We start from the raw sequence: 20,869 nt of genomic DNA on the forward strand, positions 1-20,869 counted from the left end.
TTTTGAAACCCAAATTGGTACTTTTAATTGTGAACCCAGTTGTAATATTATTTCCGCTATAACCCTGTGTATGTGATGTGTATTTGCTTAATCACGCGATCTTGGTTGTGATGTTAATTTACCGAGGTCTTTCGGGACACTCGACGAACTACCGGGTTTATATGAGTGAAAGTATGCGCGTGTCAACGTGTTAGCGGAGACAGCCGTACTTGATCTTGTATAAATTGGGCGGTTCTGTTACAAAGAGTGCTCCAGCAGAATCAATACTCAGCAGCGACCATGCCTGACCTGTCAATGACAAGTCAATTATCAGTAACCACTAAACAGCATTGAATGAGAACCAAATACTACATACAGACGTGCTGAAAGAATAAAGTAGAACTAGCAGGTAACCCCGCGCTTCGCGCGGGTAGGAGACTGACTATATTCTTGATATGAGTGACCAATGCGGTATATATCAGTCAATTATGATTCAAACATTGTCTCTCCATTTCAACATGTTGCGCCAGCTAGAAATGCAGAAGGAACAAGTAGTCCTTTTTGCGTAATAGCATATAAGCCGGTACAAATGTGTGTGTATGTCCTCTTGCATACCCAGCCCCAAATAAAGTATGCGTACAAAGGTACTTGAGCAAACATAGTGCTGTTAGATATAAATAGCACAACCAAAATAGGTAAACTCTTGTTAAGCTGCTCAAATTTGCTTCGCTTGCCAATTTAAAGAAGCGGGAGCAGTGACAACCATAAGCCTTTGATAAGTTGACGGATGAAGCCTGGCACACTCTGCTCATAAGAAAGATCAACTTATGAATTCAGAGACGTGAAAGAGAAAACTACAGAAAGAGTGCAGAGATGACCATTCAGTAAGAGCATAAGGCTACAGGATTATGACAAATCACATCGCAAAAACAGGATTATGACAAATCACATCGCAAAAGCTGCAAACTTTGCATAATGATGGAATAGACATAATAAAGCCCTTCTTGTCACTGATGTAGTGCTTTGAAACCTTAATTTTGTGAACTAAAGATGAGATAGTGCCAACTGTAAAAAAAAAAAGGGTGTACCCAGTGCAGAGAGCTCCCGCTCCGTACGGGGTCTGGGGAAGGGTGTTAGTGGCAAGCCTTACCCTCGTCTGTGCAATGCGATGAGACCGCGACTCGAACCTGGGACCTTCCGGTCACAGGCGGTAAGACTCTACCGCTTGCACTAGGCCCGCCCTTCAGATAGTGCCAATTGTATGATCACCAAAAAATATTATTGAAATAAGGGAGTATTTAGTGGTAACCGGGCACTATATAACATTTTTCTCTATAATCAACAGGTAATTAGCAAGTTAGGCTATTGCCTTAAGAAATTAGGAAGGTAGATAAGAAAACAGATAGTTGTGAGAAGAAGTAAAATATGCAGAAATTAAGACACAATGAACCAATTTTAGAAGGGAGGAATCTCTACTTGCAGACTATAGACTATGTACAGATTGTTGTTATAGTTTTCAGATTCAGAAATGGCACCAACAGGAGGGCATGCGCTTTGTTATGGAGCCAAATATTGTAAGGCCAAATATCCTTTTTCCTAATCACCCTATGCAAGAGGAATGACAAATGTTTGAAATTAGAAGTGGGCATGATAAAATTTTCAAAAAAGTGGTCTGATAAGAAATCATAGAATCGAAAGAATATTAGGGAAAAAAAAGAGATCTGTTTTAGTTGAGCTCACTGAATCAACAATTGTCAGCACAGCCATGACCATGTGGGAAGTCGTTGATGTAAGTAGATAATGACCTGACAATTAATAACAAAGGCAATCAATGTGCATCATGTAAAATCAAATGTATGGAGGAAATATCTAGTGTGGTGACACAAAACAATTGTTGTGCTCATCGTTGGGGTACAACTGAACTCAAGAGTAATAAAACACATCACTTTTTTCTGCAGGAATAATAATTTTGTAAAGCCCTGGGCAAGTCTGTTGCATTAACCGGTAAGTGGTAGCTAACCTTGGCATCAACCATCACGAAGGGGGTTTTTGAGGGTCAAATCAATTTAAATATATGTTCGTTGTCAGCCTATTAACTTAGATTAGAATATGGTTTCTGAAAAACCATCGCTGTTTATTTAACTGATTCAGACAGGGAGAAAAACAACCTACACAGTGTGCATGCTCGTTAGAAGTTGCCGTGTTCACATTTGTTTAGGTCAGCTTACTACATCTGTTTTATGCTAAATGGCACTGGGAATCACGGTTTGCTATGGTGACAGTTGCAAAACAAATATTAAGCATCCATATTAATTACTTGCAAAATAGATGCAGAGAAGGAAAAATAAATATAGCAAAAAGAAGAGAGATAGGTCCACTAACCTTGTTTAGTTCCTGCAATCTTTAATCCTCTCTACTTACTTTCGGCATCACAACTTATTCCACTAAGTGTAGCCAATGTTGAGCTTTCGTCTTATTCATGCAAGGTAAAAAGAAAGAAGGAAATAAGACGAAATAGGACAATTTCAAACTCCTGAGGCTTGATATCAGTATAGCAAGTGCGTTTTATGGAGCACCTGGTGCACAACCAGCATTTGCAGATGTAATTGTCTCTCCTGGGATAATATTCAATAGGTCCAATTGAAAACAAACTACGACAGTTGGTGCTAGTGTACCTTTGATCCTCTTGCATATCGATGTTGGCAGAAAGCGCATACAGAACACAGAAGACGCAGATACATCGCTGATGCTCAGCACCCCGGCGCCCAGGTGCACGCCGCCTCGGACCCCTCCATCGCCGGCGCGCAGGCCGACCTCAAACCCTAGCGCGGCGGCACATAGGCCGGCGCGGCCGCCCTCAGACCCCTTCGTAGCCGGCGCTGAGCACCACGCGTCAGGCCCCTACTTTGCCGCCGTGCAGCACCCCGCCTTGGATCCCTGCATCGCGGTGCTGAAGGGCCGACATGGGAGCCATCACCGCTTGCGCTGAGGACATAGGGGAAAGGAAGGGGAAACCGTCAATTCCTGGACGGAAATTGCTACATCCATGCAGAGAAGAGGAGAGGGGAGAAGAGGGAGAGACGGCACCGGTGCGGGCAGAGAGCCGACGCTGGACGGGGAACGGGGCGGCGGCCATCGTGTCGCGCGGCAGCGGCGTCCGGACCTCGGCAGGAGCGAAACGCGGGCGGCGCTGGGTGGGGCAGTCGCGCCCGCGGCCACCGGCGGACGTGAGGAGCAGGGAGCGCTGCGCCGGAGGTGTGAGGCGCGGGGTCGTGGCGGCGTGAGGGAAAATTTGAGGTTTTGTAGGGTTTTATCTGACTGGTGGGCTTTTTAGACGCGAATGGGCCCGTTAACCGTGCAAGCCTAATATATATATAGCGACATATGGTTGATAAAAAATCAAGCTTTAGCGACCGATCATTTAACGATAAAGCAAAATAAAAATAGTGATTGATGTTCGGTTGGAGAAACAAGAAATAGCGACCCACCATCTATTACAAATTTTTAGCGACCGACCGTCTAATGATATTTTAGTATTTTTAGCTACGCAGCTCCGACGCTATTTTTTGGGTTGTGGTGTAGTGTATTTGCATGGAGAGAGAGATAAAATTAATAATTGTGTTTGAGTTAGATTGAACATAAATTTTTGCCATATTTCAAGTACTTCTAAATTTGTTATCTTAATTGTTAATTTCTATGTTGTTTTCACATTTTTAGGGTTTTGATATTAGCATTTAGGGTTTGTTTGGTAGAGCTCCTCAAATTCTCCCTAAAAATCACTCCTCCTTAGCCAAATAGTAAAATTGTACATAAGTTCTAGTGACGAGTAGACAAGAATCACTTCTCCATTTACACTGGGAGCTAGGAGCTAAAAACCTGGTCCTTACTGCTCCATATTCAATCTCCACCAAAATCACTGCAGAATCAATTCTCACATGTTACGCACACCGCTCCCTCACTAGAATCAACTAGAATCACTCCAGCAAAGAATCAAGAAGCTTGAGCTAAGTATTACGATATAGAGCTCTACCAAACAGTCCCTTAATCTTTCGATGGATTGCCAGTTTTATCCATTTGCTATTCTTAAAATATGGACAACGCATCATGGATATACAAGGAAACTGAATAGACTAGGACTCTATTATAACCAAATAGAAAATATATCTATAAACGAATTAGGATATATAGGACTCTTTATAACCCCATGCCCAAACTATATAAGGAGAGGGGTAGAGAGCCCTTGATCAACATCTGGCATCACCTAGCGACACCAGTGTATACCAGCATTAGGTACACAAGCAATACAAGCATCATCATACATTCATACAGTAGACGTAGGTTACCCTGCCTAAATAGGTATAAATTTTTGTGTCCTTTATCATAGCCTCTAGATATGCTATGTGTAATACACCTCATAATCACCACTAGTGGTAAAAACACCAACACTATAGCGTAATACATTGTATGCAGCTGCATAGAGGAAAGCATGGTAACCGCCTCTACAAATCAATTTCGATCACCTTACAATCGTGTTTCTGTAGTAGTGTATATAGATTTAATTCACATGACTAACATTATTAAATTCATTATAAAAATATATTTATAATATATAACTAGAAAATAATTTCTATAGATACCGTTAGGGAAACTTGATTTTTTTATATAGATTAAACTTCAATGGACTTATAGTTTTTATTAGACGTAGTATGTATTACTCTAATCCCATTATAAAATAGATGGCATCTAGACACGTGTGTAGTCAATCTTCATTAAGGCCCCGCTTGGTAGAGCTTCGATTCCTTCTAAAAGGGCTTTGGCTATAGCTTCTCTGATGGAGTTGAAGCCATTTTGAAGAATATTTAGCAAAAATGACTCCAATAGTAGTTTTATATGTTAGGTTTGTAAGGAGAAACCACTTTGTTGGCTTTGGAACCTGTATACAAAAATAGCTCTAGCTCCTATGGTCTCCTTGCAAGGAGACATTTTTAAGCCAGAACGGGAGCCCCCACTGGTATGTACAATGTATCAGGACTTGTAACATAGGAAAGACGATAGGGGATTAATCATTACTAATTGTTTGAATGACTATATATTTTCAATAAATTTCAACAATAATTACAAAAACGTAGTGGTCAATACGTGTTATAGATTGTGCGCCTATGCGGAGCTTGAACCTGAGCCGGCTCGGGCTCAAAGAAGAGAAAATTTTGTATTTGGCCCCAAAAATAATGCTCCTTTCTTATTTGACATCGAAACTGAAAATCTTTCCTATATGTCCTGAACTCGAGTTTTTCTTTCCTATTTGACACTTCCGTCAGTTTAGGTTGTTAACGGTGTCAAGTCCTATGTGAAAAGTCCATTTTACCCCTAGAGTTTTTTTACTAATCATGGCATTCCATGGTTAATATTGCTATCTTTTATGAATGTTTTTATCTTAAACTGCAATGTTTCATAAAAGATAGCAGTATTAACCATGGAATGCCAGGACTAATAAAAAACTCTAGGGATAACATGGACTTTTCACATAGGACTTGACACCGTTAACAACTCAAACTGACGGAAGTGTCAAATAGGAAAGAAAAACTCGAGTTCAGGACATATAGGAAAGATTTCCAGTTTCGATGTCAAATAAGAAATGAGCATTATTTTTAGGGCCAAATACAAAATTTTCTCCTCAAAGAAGCTCGCTCTCAGGTCTTATGTTTCATAATTAACTAGCTAGTTCCTTTCAATTATTGCGTGTACATATTGTTCATCAAAAACATATTTTATTCCTTATAAACTATTTCCTTTCGTTTAGAAAAGGGAAATCTACATGATAAAATTTGGTGTGTAATAATAGTTAGGCTTCTCAGAAATAGGTGAGTTTTCACTGACCTTGCTTAATTACACTAGTGGAGAAACGGCTTGTACTCCTGGTTCTTAACCGCCTTCAGTCCCGGTTTTGGAACTGGGAGGACGAAATTGGGACTAAAGGTCTCCTTCTTTAGTCCCGGTTTCGCGCCCGGGACTAAAGGTGCATCTTTAGTCCCAGTTGGTAAGACCAACCGGGACTAAAGGGCCTCCCGGCCTGGCCACGTGGGACTAAAGGTTTCTTTTTTTTTGTTTCTATTTTCAATTGATGATTCGTTTTGGTTTTCGAATAGGTTTTCGAATACACATTCTACGCTGCATAAAACTAACGTATATATTACATGCATATACATATATTGTACGTTATTTTATGTACATATAATATGCATGTATGTGTGTGTGTGTGTGTGTGTGTATATATATATATATATATATATATATATATATATATATATATATATATTACAAATAAAGGTTGCATTGTATATTCTATCATATCCTTGGGATAACAAAATCACCCCATCTAGTTTGGCTTCCATGTTTCGTTGATGTCATTGTAGAACTCGCCGGCGGGGTTGAGGACCTGGTCATTAAGAAATACTGCTATGGTCTCTTGAATTACTTTCAGTTGGTCACGTCGTATGACTTTTTCCTTCAACCATAGAGTCTTCAATAAAAGTTAAAGGAAAAGTATATATATATATATATGTGTGTGTGTGTGTGTGTTGGTCACTTGATTACTTATATATATGAGCAACAAAAGAAATTGTGAATATATGAATATATTTATATAACATACTTTGAGGATCTCTTCAGGAGTTTTTTTGTGTACGTCCCGATAAACTCGCAAACATAGTATCCGAGTAGTTGTTCCCTTGTTCTTGCCTCAGAACCCACTTTTACGAGAAAAAAGATCCGGTGAATTGAAAGCATGCATGGTGTTAATTGAATTATATATATGTAGATAGTACTTACTTTGTGTGCGATTACATCCAGTGGCGCTTTGCAATGTTTTATGTGGTGATTCTCAATGAAACTTTTCCAAACACTGCGCCCAATAAAATAAAACATTAATTTGGTCTTTAATAATTGTTGCAGTTAAAAGATCGGGGTATATATAGTTGCTACAGAGACCATATTACACTTGGATAATATCTATCATGTCTTGGTACTCTGTTTGCTCTTTTCTTAACGAGTCTAAGATTCTCAACCGACTATTGGCCATATCGATGACCATCAATATCCAGTGATTGCTGCATATGTTTTTATACACAAATATGATCGACATTAACTAGAGTCAACAAATATGTATATATATGGGAGATAGCTTAGCTAGTAAGCAAATAATTAAACAAATGTCCATATGATCGACATTAATTATTTAACACTCACTTGAAGTTGTAGGGGAAGAGTATGTCCTTGTTTTGTTGGTTCACTAAGAACCTCGTGAGATTTTTCTCGAGTTCAGCTTTCCATTGAGGCGGGGGATTAGAGTGTTTGAATACAACATTTGGATCAACGAAACCAACATCATTATCCTTTCTCTTTCTGAGTTCTGTCATCTCATATCTGCATATATAAAAATATAGTGTGAGGATATATAATGTATATATATACATGTAGCTTTATATATACACACTTTAATAGTAGAAAATAATCACACTTACAGACAGTAGCAGCTAATGAGACTTTTGTCGAGAGAGTACATGTGGCATAGTTGGTGTAATTCTTCAAACTCGACATATATAACGTCATCGTCACGGAAGTAATGTTGGTTTCTAACTCTGACAGTAACAAAGGCCTCTCCCCATTCACACGCCGCCATGTACCACTTGTTTAGCAGGTACATTTGCGTACCCAGTTCACCTAAGGCCTCAAGGTTGTATAGACTCTTTCCACGTTCAAATTTCTTCCAAGGATCCACTTTCGGAGCAGATGGTCCTTCAGCGAGCACTTGGGCAAGGTCCAAACCAGTTTCCTCGTAAAACGAAGCCAGCTCCTCAAAATCGACGTCTAAGTCTAAGTTCAAACCATATTCATTACGAACGACAAGAGGGGAGACTGATTGTTGCGATTGTTGTCTGAGTTGTGCAACACCTTTCCCTAGTCTAGTCTTTTTCTGCGCCGCCTCAATTGACTTGGTGAGAGAGCGGTCGTAGTCCGATTTTGGCCGGGTCTTTTGAGATTCCCGCTTTTTCTGGTCCACCTTCTTTCTTAGAAGATCTGGAGGTAGGTAGAAGTATGATTTCTCTGGGTTCTCCCTCTCTTCTCGTTGCTTTTTTACTTTTTCAAAGAAACTGTCCACATCTTTTTTTAATTCCTTTTCACTTTTCTCGAAAGACAGTTTTTGGGGAATAACTGGATTAGATGAGGCTTTCTTCTTTGCCGGCTGGTGGGACAATGACTTTGTTTGTGGGGCGCACCTCTTAGGAGCTGGCTTCCTCTTAGTCATCAAGGGAGGCGGGGCAGCCGTTGGAGGTGTTGGAGACCTCCTTGGAGGCGTTGGAGACCTCCTTGGAGGCATTGAAGACCTCCTTGGAGGTGGCGGCGGTGGCGGTGTTGCCACCTGATTGCTCGGAGCACTATGATGATCTGGAGATTGAATAATTGGACTTAGGTTGGCGGAGGCCCTGCTGTGTGATTACAAAAAAGAATAATTAGGTATAATAAATTGTTATTATTAATCATGCATGTCAATAGAAAGTTTGTGAAAAAATTATTTCGTTCACTTTTGTCCGCACCTATTGTCTGGCAGTTGAGGAAGCGGTGGTGGACTAGAGACCCCAGGAATAATGATGTAGCGCTTACGCCATAGTATGAATGTTTTCTCTGCTTCTCCTAGAGTCTTCTCTCTATCACCTCCTGGAATGTCAAGAGGCAGGTCACTAAAACCTTTGTTAACTCTATCAACTGAGACGCTAACATATCTAGGTGGTATTATTGCCCCATGGATTCTTGGTGTCTTGGTAGGATCTGGAGGAGAAAAAACACCGAGAGCCACCATGATTGTGGCATTCTCTTTTGAAATATGTAGCTCACATGATGTAAACGGTGCAGTGATGTCATCTACGGGGAAACGTAGCATTGCGTCATCTTGATTTGGCAACTCCGTGGAAGCACAGCTGCTTTTCAACTGATCAGAGGGCTAATATTAATGTTCATTCCTGGATCTGATGCCTACCTCTGGGCACTCATTGCTATTTGCACTTGCTTTATGATTTCGTCCTGCATTCTAGCTTGCATGTCTTTTTCGCGCTCCTGTGCTTGAAGCAACGCCTTCCATGACTCACGAACCAATTCCTCCAACCTGCTGATCCACGCTGCATCCTCATCCTTCCTTCTCTACCGGCTTCTGTAGGTATCTCTGTCATCAGGGAAACCATGCTCCCAAGAAATATTCCGTCCTAAACCTCTCGTTCGGCCACTATGTTCAGCGGTCTCAAGGGCATACGTCAGTTCATCCTTCTCTCTATTAGGCCTGAACGCACCAATAGTTTTAGCTTGTGGAGCATAAGATAATCTTTGTGTTGCTCTTTCAAGTTTTGAGCCATGAACCAGCTTCCCGGTCTCTAGGTCCAGTCTTCCCCCATGAGCAAAAAACCAATTCTTCGCGCCTTTGGGCCAATTGAGTGATTTTGGTGTGATACCCTTGGTAAGAATGTCCACTTCCATTTTTTCCCACTTGGGAATGGCAGTCGCGTAGCCACCAGATCCCATGCCATGGTGGTATACCTTCTGTCGGGCATTCTCTTGGTTCCTTCTCACCCGTTCCTCACCCTCTTCCGATGTCTTGTACTGTACAAAATCATTCCAGTAGGGCATCAACTTCGTGAGCGGGCCACTAGTATTGAAATTGGGCGTTACGTTCTTCTTGACGTATTTTGTGTATAGGGATTTCTTCCAAGTCTAAAATTGTGTTGCCATCTTTTTCATAGCCTACTTTCGAACTAGTTCCTTCAATTCATCATCGTTGATAGCATCATAATCATCCGCTTGCAACGTGAAATGTTGAAGAATATCATCCCAAATTAAATTCTTATCAAGATCAGAGACAAAACTAACATGAGGCTCGTTGATCTTTTGCTTCCATTCATGGGCACTGATCGGAAGTCTGTCCCTTACAAGGCACCCACAGTGTTGCACGAATTCCCTTGCGTGTGGACCAAGTGGTTCGCCTGTCTCGATATTGAATTCCGATATTATGTAGCGCCCCTCCAATGGCTTTTTCGGGCCTCGAATTTTTTTGCTTTTCGTCGTTGTTGTCGTCGATCCAGAGGGCTACGTATAATAGATGATAGATATTCAAATATATATATATATAATATTCAAATATATATATAAATATATATACCTCGCCTGTATTTTCTTACACAATATTTTCTTGGTTATCTTCAAGAGTCAGGTATTGACTCCCGTCATCTACATCCTGCTGGTCACCATCGGCAAATTGAGTGCCGGTGTTGATAATATTCATCATTTCTTCATCCATGTTGTCTCTCGGGGCAGCCATCTAACTTTTACACCACCAGATATATCTATAAAAAATAAAAACTATATCTATAAAATAAACTCTTGCAAGACGTGCCACCTCAAGGATAGTAACATTTGTAAAAATCATTTTTGTATCTGTACTAGTGATAGAATCTAGCATAAGCCTTATTTAAGTGCCTAGCTTGTTTGAAGGGGAAATCTTAACTGACAAAGTTTAAAGGTTTCCAGAGCGTTTAACACTACTCTGCTTGCAAAGAAAGTTGCTAGTGTTGTGTCGTTGGCATTTTTCATGGCCGTGGCCATGGTCATTGTGTTCTCGTCTTTTATTGCGGCAGGTAAGTAATTCACATGATATTTCCGTAAATTAACAGAAGAATGGGAGTGTACACACATAACAATCGATTATCGTTTATATTTATAGGTAAGTAATTCACATGATATTTCCGCAAATTAACAGAAGAATGGGAGTGTATACACATAACAATCGATTATCGTTTATATTTATATATACTACGTTTGGGTACGGTGATTGACAGACTACTGCGACGATATCGGGACATGTGAATAAATAACCATCCATACTAGTTGACCTTGCTTACATGATCATCTCGGCGAGCATTTCTCCACCGGACGGCACCGTACTTGGCCACGGAAGAGCTCCGATTCTACGAGGAAGGGAACACGGTCTTCCACGACCATTGCCACTCTCCCTCATAGAATCAAAGCTCCTCCTTGATGTCCGTTACCGCTCGGCAGAGAACATGCTCGCCGAGCTGAACACGGTCCGCAAGTTCAACTAGTACGGATTTTCTACAATTTTCTAACTAGTCGTCATAAGCTACTGCGCAAAAAGGAGGAAACGACGAGACACCGGGCACGCCCGTGCTCCACTGAGCTTGATGGCTCAACGCAAAATCGCATTACAAGATTACCGGCATGAGGGCTCGGCACACGCATCCATCCGATTAAAAAAGGTTGGAGCAATTAATCCATCATAAACAGATTATATATGGTGGCGTCAGTGGCTCACATCCAAGGTGTCAAACGCGAGGTCCAGCTCCTGCAGCCAAAAAAACATGTTAGAGACTTAGACTTTACTAAAAAAACATGTTACATAAGTATGCACCAAATTGATGAGCCAAATTGATACTAATGAAAATCAGCAGACTATTGTTTATAACAGCAAAATGTATAAAACAAATGTAGGTTCACATATCTTGAGCATCTATAATAACACATATAGCATGAGAAAGACTTCAAGCCAGCAAAGCAGGTTCACAAACACACTGCTAACCATCATCCTCCCTCTTGTGATGACAGAACAAGCCCCTTGGCCCTTGCCCCTTCTACACTTGAGCATGCTACCTCCTAGCAATAGCAACACACACAACTGTCATGCACAACACTGATCATCTCGCCGCTGATCACTAATACCGATTCTATTGACCTACACACATCATGAGAAAGACAGTCAGACAATAGACAAGACACAAGTTTTAGCTTCCCCGACTCGACCACCTCTTGTTAGTTTCAAATTGCACAACAGAATGCAGTCATGTTTATGCAATACAAAAGCCCTCTAACAAATTCAGTAATATGCATCTTCCAAATATGAACCCACCATGACATATCTCAACATTGTTCTCCACCAGGTATCTATAAATCCCACCAAGGCCATGGGCGCCCCGCCCCAACCTAGCCCGATGATCTCCATCATCGTCGGAACACCAACTACGGCATCATCAAGGGAAGTGCAGAGGAAGAGGGAGACCGGGGCCAAACCTGGAGACGTGCCGTAGCTGTGGCCTGCTACGGATCTTGGAGAAGACTGCTTGGGGGCGAGGTGGGTCGGGGACGAGGATGACGCGAGGCATGTGCTAGCCGACCGGTGACAGCGTGCACGCGTGAGGCGAGGCTAGGGTGGCCTGGGGGCGGCGGCGCTGCTGGATCGATCTGGTGGAGACGATGAGGCTTGGCGGAGACAGATAGGTTTTATAAAGGGAGACCTTTAGTCTCGGTTGCCGCTACAAACTAGGACTAAAGACCCTTTAGTCCTGGGTGATGATTAGAACCGGGACTAAAGGTCTGATCTTTAGTCCCGGGTGTAGCCATGGCCCAGGAGTAAAGGTCATTTTGGCGGGCTACGAAAGTGCAACCCACCTTTAGTCCCGGGTGTAGCCACGACCTAGGAGTAAAGGGCATTTTAGGCCCGGGAGTAAAGGGCATTTTAGGCCTGGGAGTAAAGGTGGTCTGTAGTTGGCTTTCTCCGGTTTCCATAAGTTTTTTCCTTTTTTATATATTTCTTTTATATAAAAATGCATAGAGTTATTAATTGCCTAATAAATAAAATATTACCAAAAAAATTATAAAAAAATCCTGGACTTAGTTTTGCATTATTATACACAACAAAAAATTCAAACCTAAACTCTTTTGTTTTACTGTATGAATATTTGACATAGTGTAAATAATAATTACAATTTGCACCATGCAAAAATATACTACTTAATTAAAATTATTAAAACTATTGCTTTTTGATAGGAAATTAGTTTTCACATCTTATTAACGTTGATCATTTGGTTTTGCATCACACATTCTCCACGGGAAATCCATCGTCTAGCAGAAAATTCATTTAAACCGTAGAAAATATGAAAACACGGCAAAAAAATCTGAAGTCATAATTATTACATAATAGGTCTAATACATCACTAAATATATCAAGCGGGCACAATAGTGAACTTCTTCTTAACGTATATCCCTTGGTTATGATCGCGTCGTAACCATGGAGTGTCCTCATCATTTAGCTGGATGCTTGGGTCTTTGTTCACTGTGAAGGGTGGAATTCGGTCATCTTTTTCATAATCTTCTGATATGTCTGACTTGTCTTCAATTCCGATGATATTTCTTTTCCCTAAAAGAACTATATGACGCTTTGGCTCATAAATTGGGTCGTTGTTGTTTTTCTCTCTCTTCGGTTTTATAGACATGTCCTTGACATAAAACACCTGATTCACATCCTTGGCAAGGACGAATGGTTCGTCTTTGTACCTAATATTGTTGAGGTCCACAGTTGTCATTCCATACTAGTTGTCGACTGTTACCCCACCTCCAGTTGCCTTTACCCATTGGCACTTGAACAATGGTACCTTAAAAGTAGGTGCATAGTTTAGTTCCCATATCTCCTCTATGCGGCCATAATATGTTTGCTTATTTCCATTAGGGTCGGTGGCATCTATGCGGATACCACTATTTTGGTTGGTGCTCCTTTTATCTTGAGCTACTGTGTAAAATATATTCCCATTTATCTCGTACCCTTTGTATGTGAGGATATGCCACGATGGCTGCATAGCCAACAAATATAGTTGCTCATCAATACTCTCATCACTCTGACATTCTTTTCGCAACCAGTCGCTGAAAGTTTCCATGTGCTGACGCGTAATCCGAGCTTCAGGCTTCCCTGGAAACTCGGATCGGAGCAACTCTTTATGTGTCTCGATATACGGATCCACCAAGGAGGAGTTTTGCAGAACTGTGTAGTGTGCTTTATTAAAATAATTGTCCTGCGTACCAATATATGTTTTCTTCCCTAGTGTCCCCTTTCCACTTAGTCTCCCCTCTTGTCGCGATTTAGGAACACCAACCGGGTCAAGGTCGGGAATAAAGTCAACACAAAACTCAATGACCTCTTCTGTTCCATAGCCCTTGGTGATGCTTTCTTCTAGCCGAGCACGGTTGTGAACATATTTCTTTAGGACTCCCATGAACCTCTCAAAGGGGAACATATTGTGTAGGAACACAGGACCGAGAATGCTAATCTCCTTGACCAGGTGAACTAGGAGGTGTGTCATGATATTAAAGAAGGAAGGAGGGAACACCAACTCAAAGCTAACAAGACATTGAACCACATCATTCTGTAGTTTAGCTAGATCCATTGGATCGATTGCCTTCTGAGAAATTGCATTGAGGAATGCACATAGCTTCACGGTGGCTAGACGTACATTTGGAGGTAGAATTCCTCTTAATGCAACTGGAAGCAATTGCGTCATGAGCACGTGATAGTCATGGGACTTTAAGTTTAGGAATTTCTTCTCTGGCATATTTATTATACCCTTTATATTCGAGGAGAATCCAAATGGTACCTTGATGCTTGCTAGGCATTCAAACATGCTTTCCTTCTCTTCTTTTCTAAGAGTGTAGCTGGCAGGACTTAAGTAATGGCGTCCATCATCTGTCTTCTCTGGATGTAGGCTGTCTCATTCTTTCAAACATCGTAGGTCCTGTCGTGCTTCAAGTGTGTCCTTAGGCTTCCCATACACACCCATGAAGCCTAGCAGGTTCACACAAAGATTCTTCGTCAGGTGCATCACATCGATCACGCTATGGACCTCTAGGACTTGCCAATAGGGTAGCTCTCAAAATATAGACTTCTTCCACATGGGTGCGTGACCGTTGGCGTCGTTCAGAACAGGTTCGCTGCCGTGTGCCTTTCCAAATACTACTTTCACATCCTTGACCATATTGAGTACATCCTCACCAGTTCGGTTGCCCGACTTGGACTGGTGGTCTGCCTTACCTTTAAAATGCCTACCTTTCTTTCTTAGGGGGTGATTCGTAGGAAGAAATCGACGATGGCCAAGGTACACAACCTTTCGATATTTTTTCAAGAATATACCTTTAATGTCATCGAAACAGTGCATGCATGCATTATATCCCTTGTTTGATTGTCCTGAAAGATTACTTAGAGCAGGCCAATCATTGATTGTTACGAACAACAATGCTCGCAGGTCAAAGTGCTCCTGTTTGTGCTCATCCCACACACGTACACCTGGTCTGTTCCACAAAAGTAGAAGTTCTTCAACTAGTGGCCTCAGGTACACATCAATGTCGTTGCCAGGTTGCCTTGGACCTTGGATGAGCACTGGCATTATAGTAAACTTACGCTTCATGCATAACCAGGGAGGTAGGTTGTAGATACATAGAGTAACAGGCCAAGTGCTATGACTACTGCTCTGCTCCCCGAAAGGATTCATACCATCCGTACTTAAAGCAAACCTTAAGTTTTTTGCGTCATTTGCAAACTCCGGGAATTCTCTATCGATTGCTTTCCATTGGGACCCATCAGCAGGGTGTCTCAACATATTATCTACCTTACGGTCTTCTTTGTGCCATCGCAATAACTTTGCATGGTCTTTGTTTCTGAATAGACGTTTCAAGCGTGGTATTATAGGAGCATACCACATAATCTTGGTAGGGATTTTCTTCATAGGACGTTCGCCCTCAACATCACCAGGGTTATCTCGCCTGATCTTATACCGCGATGCATGACATACCGGGCATACATCTAACTTCTCGTACTCCTCGCCACGGTAGAGGATGCAGTCATTAGGACATGCATGTATCTTCTGGATTTCTAATCCCAAAGAGCAGACTACCTATTTTGCTTTGTACGTAGTGACGGACAATTCATTATCCTTTGAAAGCATCTTTTTTTGGATTTTCAGTAACTCCCCAAATCCCTTGTTAGTTACACCATTCTTTGCCTTCCATTGCAGCAATTCCAATGTGGTACCAAACTTTTTCTGTCCCGCATCACAAGTTGGGTATAGCAATTTCTTGCGATCCTCTAGCATGCGCTCGAACTTGATCTTCTCCTTTTCACTTTCGCATTCTCTTTGTGCGTCACGAATGGCCTGACCAAGATCATCAGCGGGCTCATCTTCTGCCACTACCTCTTCTTCAGCTTCCTCCATTGCAGTATCATTGAAGGCACCATATTCAGTAATAATGTCATCATCGTCCCATTGTTCTTCTTCACCTTCTTCCATTATAACTCCGATTTCTTCGTGCTTCGTCCAACAAATATAGTTTGGCATGAAACCCGACTTCAATAAGTGTGAATGAAGACTCCTTGAGCTAGCATATTCCTTCAAATTCTTACATATGGCACATGGGCAGCACATGAAACCATCGCATTTGTTTGTCTCGGCCACACGTAAGAAAGAATGCATGCCCTCAATGAACTCTTGAGAGCGGCGATCAGCATTGTACATCCAATGCCGACTCATCTGCATTATATGACATACATACTATATTAAAACCTAGAACATAATTAGTTAATTATACGACATGCATGTCACCACACAAGGTATTAATTTATGAAAGTCTCGCTACAATATAGACAATCCCAACTACCACTAAAAAAACTAAAGCTAAAATGCACTTTAGCAACATAAGGATTTCGCGACCAATCCCAACTAAAACAGACAGATCATACATTTGTTTAACATCTATGGGCTTCTTTCACAGGATCACTGCCTCATCAGCCGCCGTAGCCGCCTGTGCAAGAGAGTTTTGCACATGTTCAACATACTCTTCCTCCCAGTACTAGCCTGAACATCCAGTGCTATCCCACTAAAATTAAAATAAAAAATTAGAACTTTAATTACAATCATCATGAAAATAAGTATAAATTAACCATAATCATCAAATGCGACCAAAATAACTCACATTGCGATCCAGACACTTGTAGAAGATACGGCCCTTGTTGGGACACTCTTTCCTTACCTGGTACTCCATCATAATCTTCTCCTCACACTTGCCGCATGCAATGAGAGAAAGGTCCGGCCTCAGTCGCTTTGTAACCCGATGAGAGGCCGAGGACCCAGAAGCAGTTGCCATCTACTCTCTATACTTATTTTTAATATAATATAAATTTCTCATTTTATAAATAAATAAAATTAAAAAAACTCTAAAATTCTCTATATCTCTAAAGCATGAAGTGTGCTATGCATGCTAGAAATGAAAGCTCAATACTAGTTTTGAATAACTACTTTAACCTTCCTTCATCCAAATACGCAAACTTTAAAGTGATTTTGAGCTTAAATGACTTACAACTAAAAAAAAATCTACCATAAAAAACCACATATATCTAGTCCATAAAATAAAATAAGCTACAGATGAAACACGAGAGTATAAAGTTGGTAACCTTTAGAACCGATGGAGGAATAGAAGAAATCTCGTGACCGGTGATGAGGAAGAAGAGAGGCCGGCGATAGCAAGAGAACACTGAGCTCGAAGTGGCTCGGGCTCGGAGAGGAACAAGGGCTATATAGGAGGGTACCTTTAGTCCCGGTTGAAGACAGAAACCGGGACTAAAGGTCCCTTTATAGTCCTGGACGGAGCCTCCAGCCGGGAGTAGACTTTTACTCCCGGTTGGAGGCACCAACCGGGAGTAAAAGTTAACCTTTGGTCCTGGTTGGCAGCTCCAACCGGGACTAAAGGTCCCCTCCAGCAAAAGCCTAGCGCAGTAGCCGTTGGGCAGGGACCTTTAGTCCCGGTTGGATCTACAAACCGGGACTAAAGGTCTCTCTAGTTCCGGACGCGAAAAATACCGGGACTAAAGCTAAATTTCGAGCTGAATCAAAAGTCGTTTCTCTACTAGTGTTAACAATATGAGCATGGAGCATCTATTCGGATACGGACGGGACAATAAACTAATTAGAACTCTAATATCTGATTCATCACGTAAACCAGATAGGACTTTTACACTTCGGATTTGGAGAGTGGAAGGACTTCACATGCATACAAGGAGAGAGAATGCAATGCATGTACCAAAATTTGGAGTGATTTTTTTGTTCTTTAATATGATTAAGTACAGATATATATATTAGATAAACAAGGGAGAGCCATGCTGCTTGTGCAGTGTTATAGATACTATCTTAGCTTACTCATGTCTATAGGCCCGGGTTGTTTCTCTTATAATCTGTACTTTTTCTATTGTTTTTTCAGTCGGAACAGTGTTTTCCTCTCACAAACCGGAACAATGTTTCGGCTTCTTTCAACGAAGCGAACGGGGCCCATGTCTTGTCCATATCCATTGGGTATACCACGCGCATAATCAGGGGAGTACATTTGTAGGCACATATGCTTATGATCTGATATATATTAGCTAATCAACAAAAAGGGACATCCGAATGATGTGCAAAAGGGAGGTCAAGAATAGATGCCACTCCTCACCAGCAGCCATTTTAATAATATCTTATGGAAAACACAGCTGATAGCCCTGATATGTCAAGCGTGCATACATTCCAGCAGATCAATCATTCAAATACTAAATACCCCCTCTATCCCAAATTATTATAAGTTATTTCAACTTTCTTAGAGAGTCAAAAATCCCGGTTTGACCAAACTTATATAATAATAAAATAATAACATTTCTGATAATAAATAAGTATTATTAGATTCTTCATTAATTATATTTTCATAATATACCTATTTGATGTCATAAATCTTTGTAATTCTCTATAATTTTGGTCAAACTTGAGATGCTTTGACTTTCCAAAAAAATTGGAATGACTTACAAATTTGGAATGGAGGGAGTATATATATTGTCTTGTCACACCAAAAATAGTGATCACAACTTGCACAAGGTAAAACAATCCAAATGGGTCTGGAACAAGTACACTGAGTGCAAGCAGGCACAGAAGCATAACAGCATTCTAGGTATTATTGGGGAGGGCACTAGCTAGAGCCATGGGCCATGGCCACGGCCTTTACCTCCCGTCACCGCCACTCGACATGTCGGCAGCCTTCGTGGCTCTCACACAAGCACAGCTGACAGCTCCCAGTCAACTGCGTGTTCCCTGCAGCATGATATTCACGCATCCTTCATCTCCATGTGTAGGAGCTGATCGAGTTGAGGTGATCACACTAGTGCCACAAGTGCGCACGGCACGAGTTACAACTTTACATACATGAGTGCTCATGCACAGAGAGGCTACTAACTAAATTAACTGAAGAACTGAACAACAGAGAGACTAGCAGAGACAAGGAGAGCAAGCTCTCGCTGAAAGGTGAGTCATTAGCTCTTGTTTGACGATGGCCAGATAGGGAATAGTAAAGGCCACAGAGTAGCTAGATTGATAGGTCTTGCATGCGATAAAGAGATGAGAGTAGGGCTGAGGATTGATGCGGTTGCTGCAGGGTGATCGATCAGCGGCGGCGCGCGGCGGTCTCCCGCTGGGCGTTGAAGTAGACGGCGGCGACTGGGAGGCCGAGATCATTGTCGGCGGCAAAGTGGCGTGTGCTGAAGTAGTCCCTGGACGAGGGCGGGCGCACCGACTGGCGGCTCTTCTGCTTGAACAGCACGAAGACGAACCTGTGGATGCCGATGTAGGGTTTGGGGCTCTCGTATATCGCCAACTCCCTTCCTGCATGCATGTAATTGTGTACTCGATTTTTAGCTAGAAGTTTCTTTTGTGCATCTGACCTCTCTCTCTCCTGAAGTTCATTAAGCGAAAAACAGGTTTCACAAGAAAATTAAATCGATGATGAATTGAAGGGCTTACCAAAAGAAGCATCAGTTGTTCCAGGAATGTCGGTGACGATCCTGTAAGAGGTGTCGACCAAAGTTTACTCTTGTCAGCTATATTTTATGCGCAACCATACTATATTTGTGCACTACCTGGCTCCCTGAGTCACTTTTTAGGATGATTTGTGCAACAGCAAAACACTACTAATAATCTTATAGTCAACTAGTCATATGCTTCAACCTTTATTTATATTTGGTTCTTTCTTATTAACCACTCTTAATGAAAAAACAAATGTTTACGCTTACCAATGGAGATGCTCTCTCAGGTATGGATCACTAGGCCCTGGCACATCTGGGTCAGTCATGACCTGAAGAACACAACAATAATAATAAACAACATCAGCTTGTAAGCTGAAATTTGTTACAGCACTACGGACCTAAGCTGATGCACTCATCACCTGTCGTAAGCTAAGAGATTAACTGAATCACATCTTAGTTTGTGTGAGAGACAACAAGGGAACCAACCAGTGTGAAGAAGGACCTCATGTCGTCGCCCTGAACCTCCACGCGCGGCTTGGACAGAACCGCGGACGGAAAGAACTCATGGCCGTTGAACACCTGCTTGTTGGAGCCGTAGGTAACCGTCATCTTCACCGTGGGGTTGAAGTTGTCGATGACTTCCCCGATCACCTTGCCGACGACTAGAGGCTCCAACACCCTAGACATGGCTAAGCTTGAAGTACTGAAGAGCTAGCGCCTCTAATAGTATATGAGATAGCAGTCTTGGATTGCGCGCGGCTCAGAGTGGGAGATGCATTCCTCTATTTATAGGCGTCTGGTTGAACGCTAGCCGGCCTGGCTGGGAGAAATGAATTATGAACAATTAACAATAGCATTCTTGTCACATCGTTTTCGCCTGAATCATTGGCTTATTGTCGTAAAACACAGGCACAAAACAAAAAGGTCTTGGAATCCGATTATTCCCTAAAGGTTCGATAAGGACATGTATGTGTGCCACCTTTGATTCTCTTTAAGAGATGGAGCTAAAATAATACGTTACCGGCTCAAGCACAGCTAGGGTCAAACATGTTTTATTCTCTGCGTTAATAGAGTGATTTGCATGTTATAGCACTAGTTTCCACTGCTGGTTCTATTAAAATCGACAGTAGTAGTTTATCGTGTCAGGTAGTTTTTAAATTGACAGTGATATGATGCAATCATTGTTGGGTAGAGTACATC

General features: G+C 41.6%; 1 protein-coding gene and 1 long non-coding RNA gene across 2 annotated transcripts; both read right to left on the reverse strand.

The window, feature by feature from the left end:
* Positions 1-313: 313 nt before the first annotated feature.
* Positions 314-3,254, reverse strand: LOC136498179 (uncharacterized). Its single transcript, XR_010769533.1, has 4 exons — positions 3,067-3,254; positions 2,655-2,964; positions 2,362-2,451; positions 314-1,784 (listed from the first exon to the last, which is right to left on the reverse strand). It is a non-coding gene; the product is annotated as an uncharacterized lncRNA (long non-coding RNA).
* Positions 3,255-18,817: 15,563 nt separating this feature from the next.
* On the reverse strand, positions 18,818-20,356 carry LOC136498170 (CEN-like protein 1). Its single transcript, XM_066494125.1, has 4 exons — positions 20,156-20,356; positions 19,937-19,998; positions 19,668-19,708; positions 18,818-19,529 (listed from the first exon to the last, which is right to left on the reverse strand). Exons 1-4 carry the CDS (start codon positions 20,354-20,356, stop codon positions 19,312-19,314), a joined length of 522 nt encoding a protein of 173 aa, XP_066350222.1. The 3' UTR covers positions 18,818-19,311.
* Between the last annotated feature and the right edge of the window lie 513 nt (positions 20,357-20,869).

Source organism: Miscanthus floridulus, chromosome 12 (assembly GCF_019320115.1).
Source record: "Miscanthus floridulus cultivar M001 chromosome 12, ASM1932011v1, whole genome shotgun sequence".
Lineage (NCBI taxonomy): Eukaryota > Viridiplantae > Streptophyta > Magnoliopsida > Poales > Poaceae > Miscanthus > Miscanthus floridulus.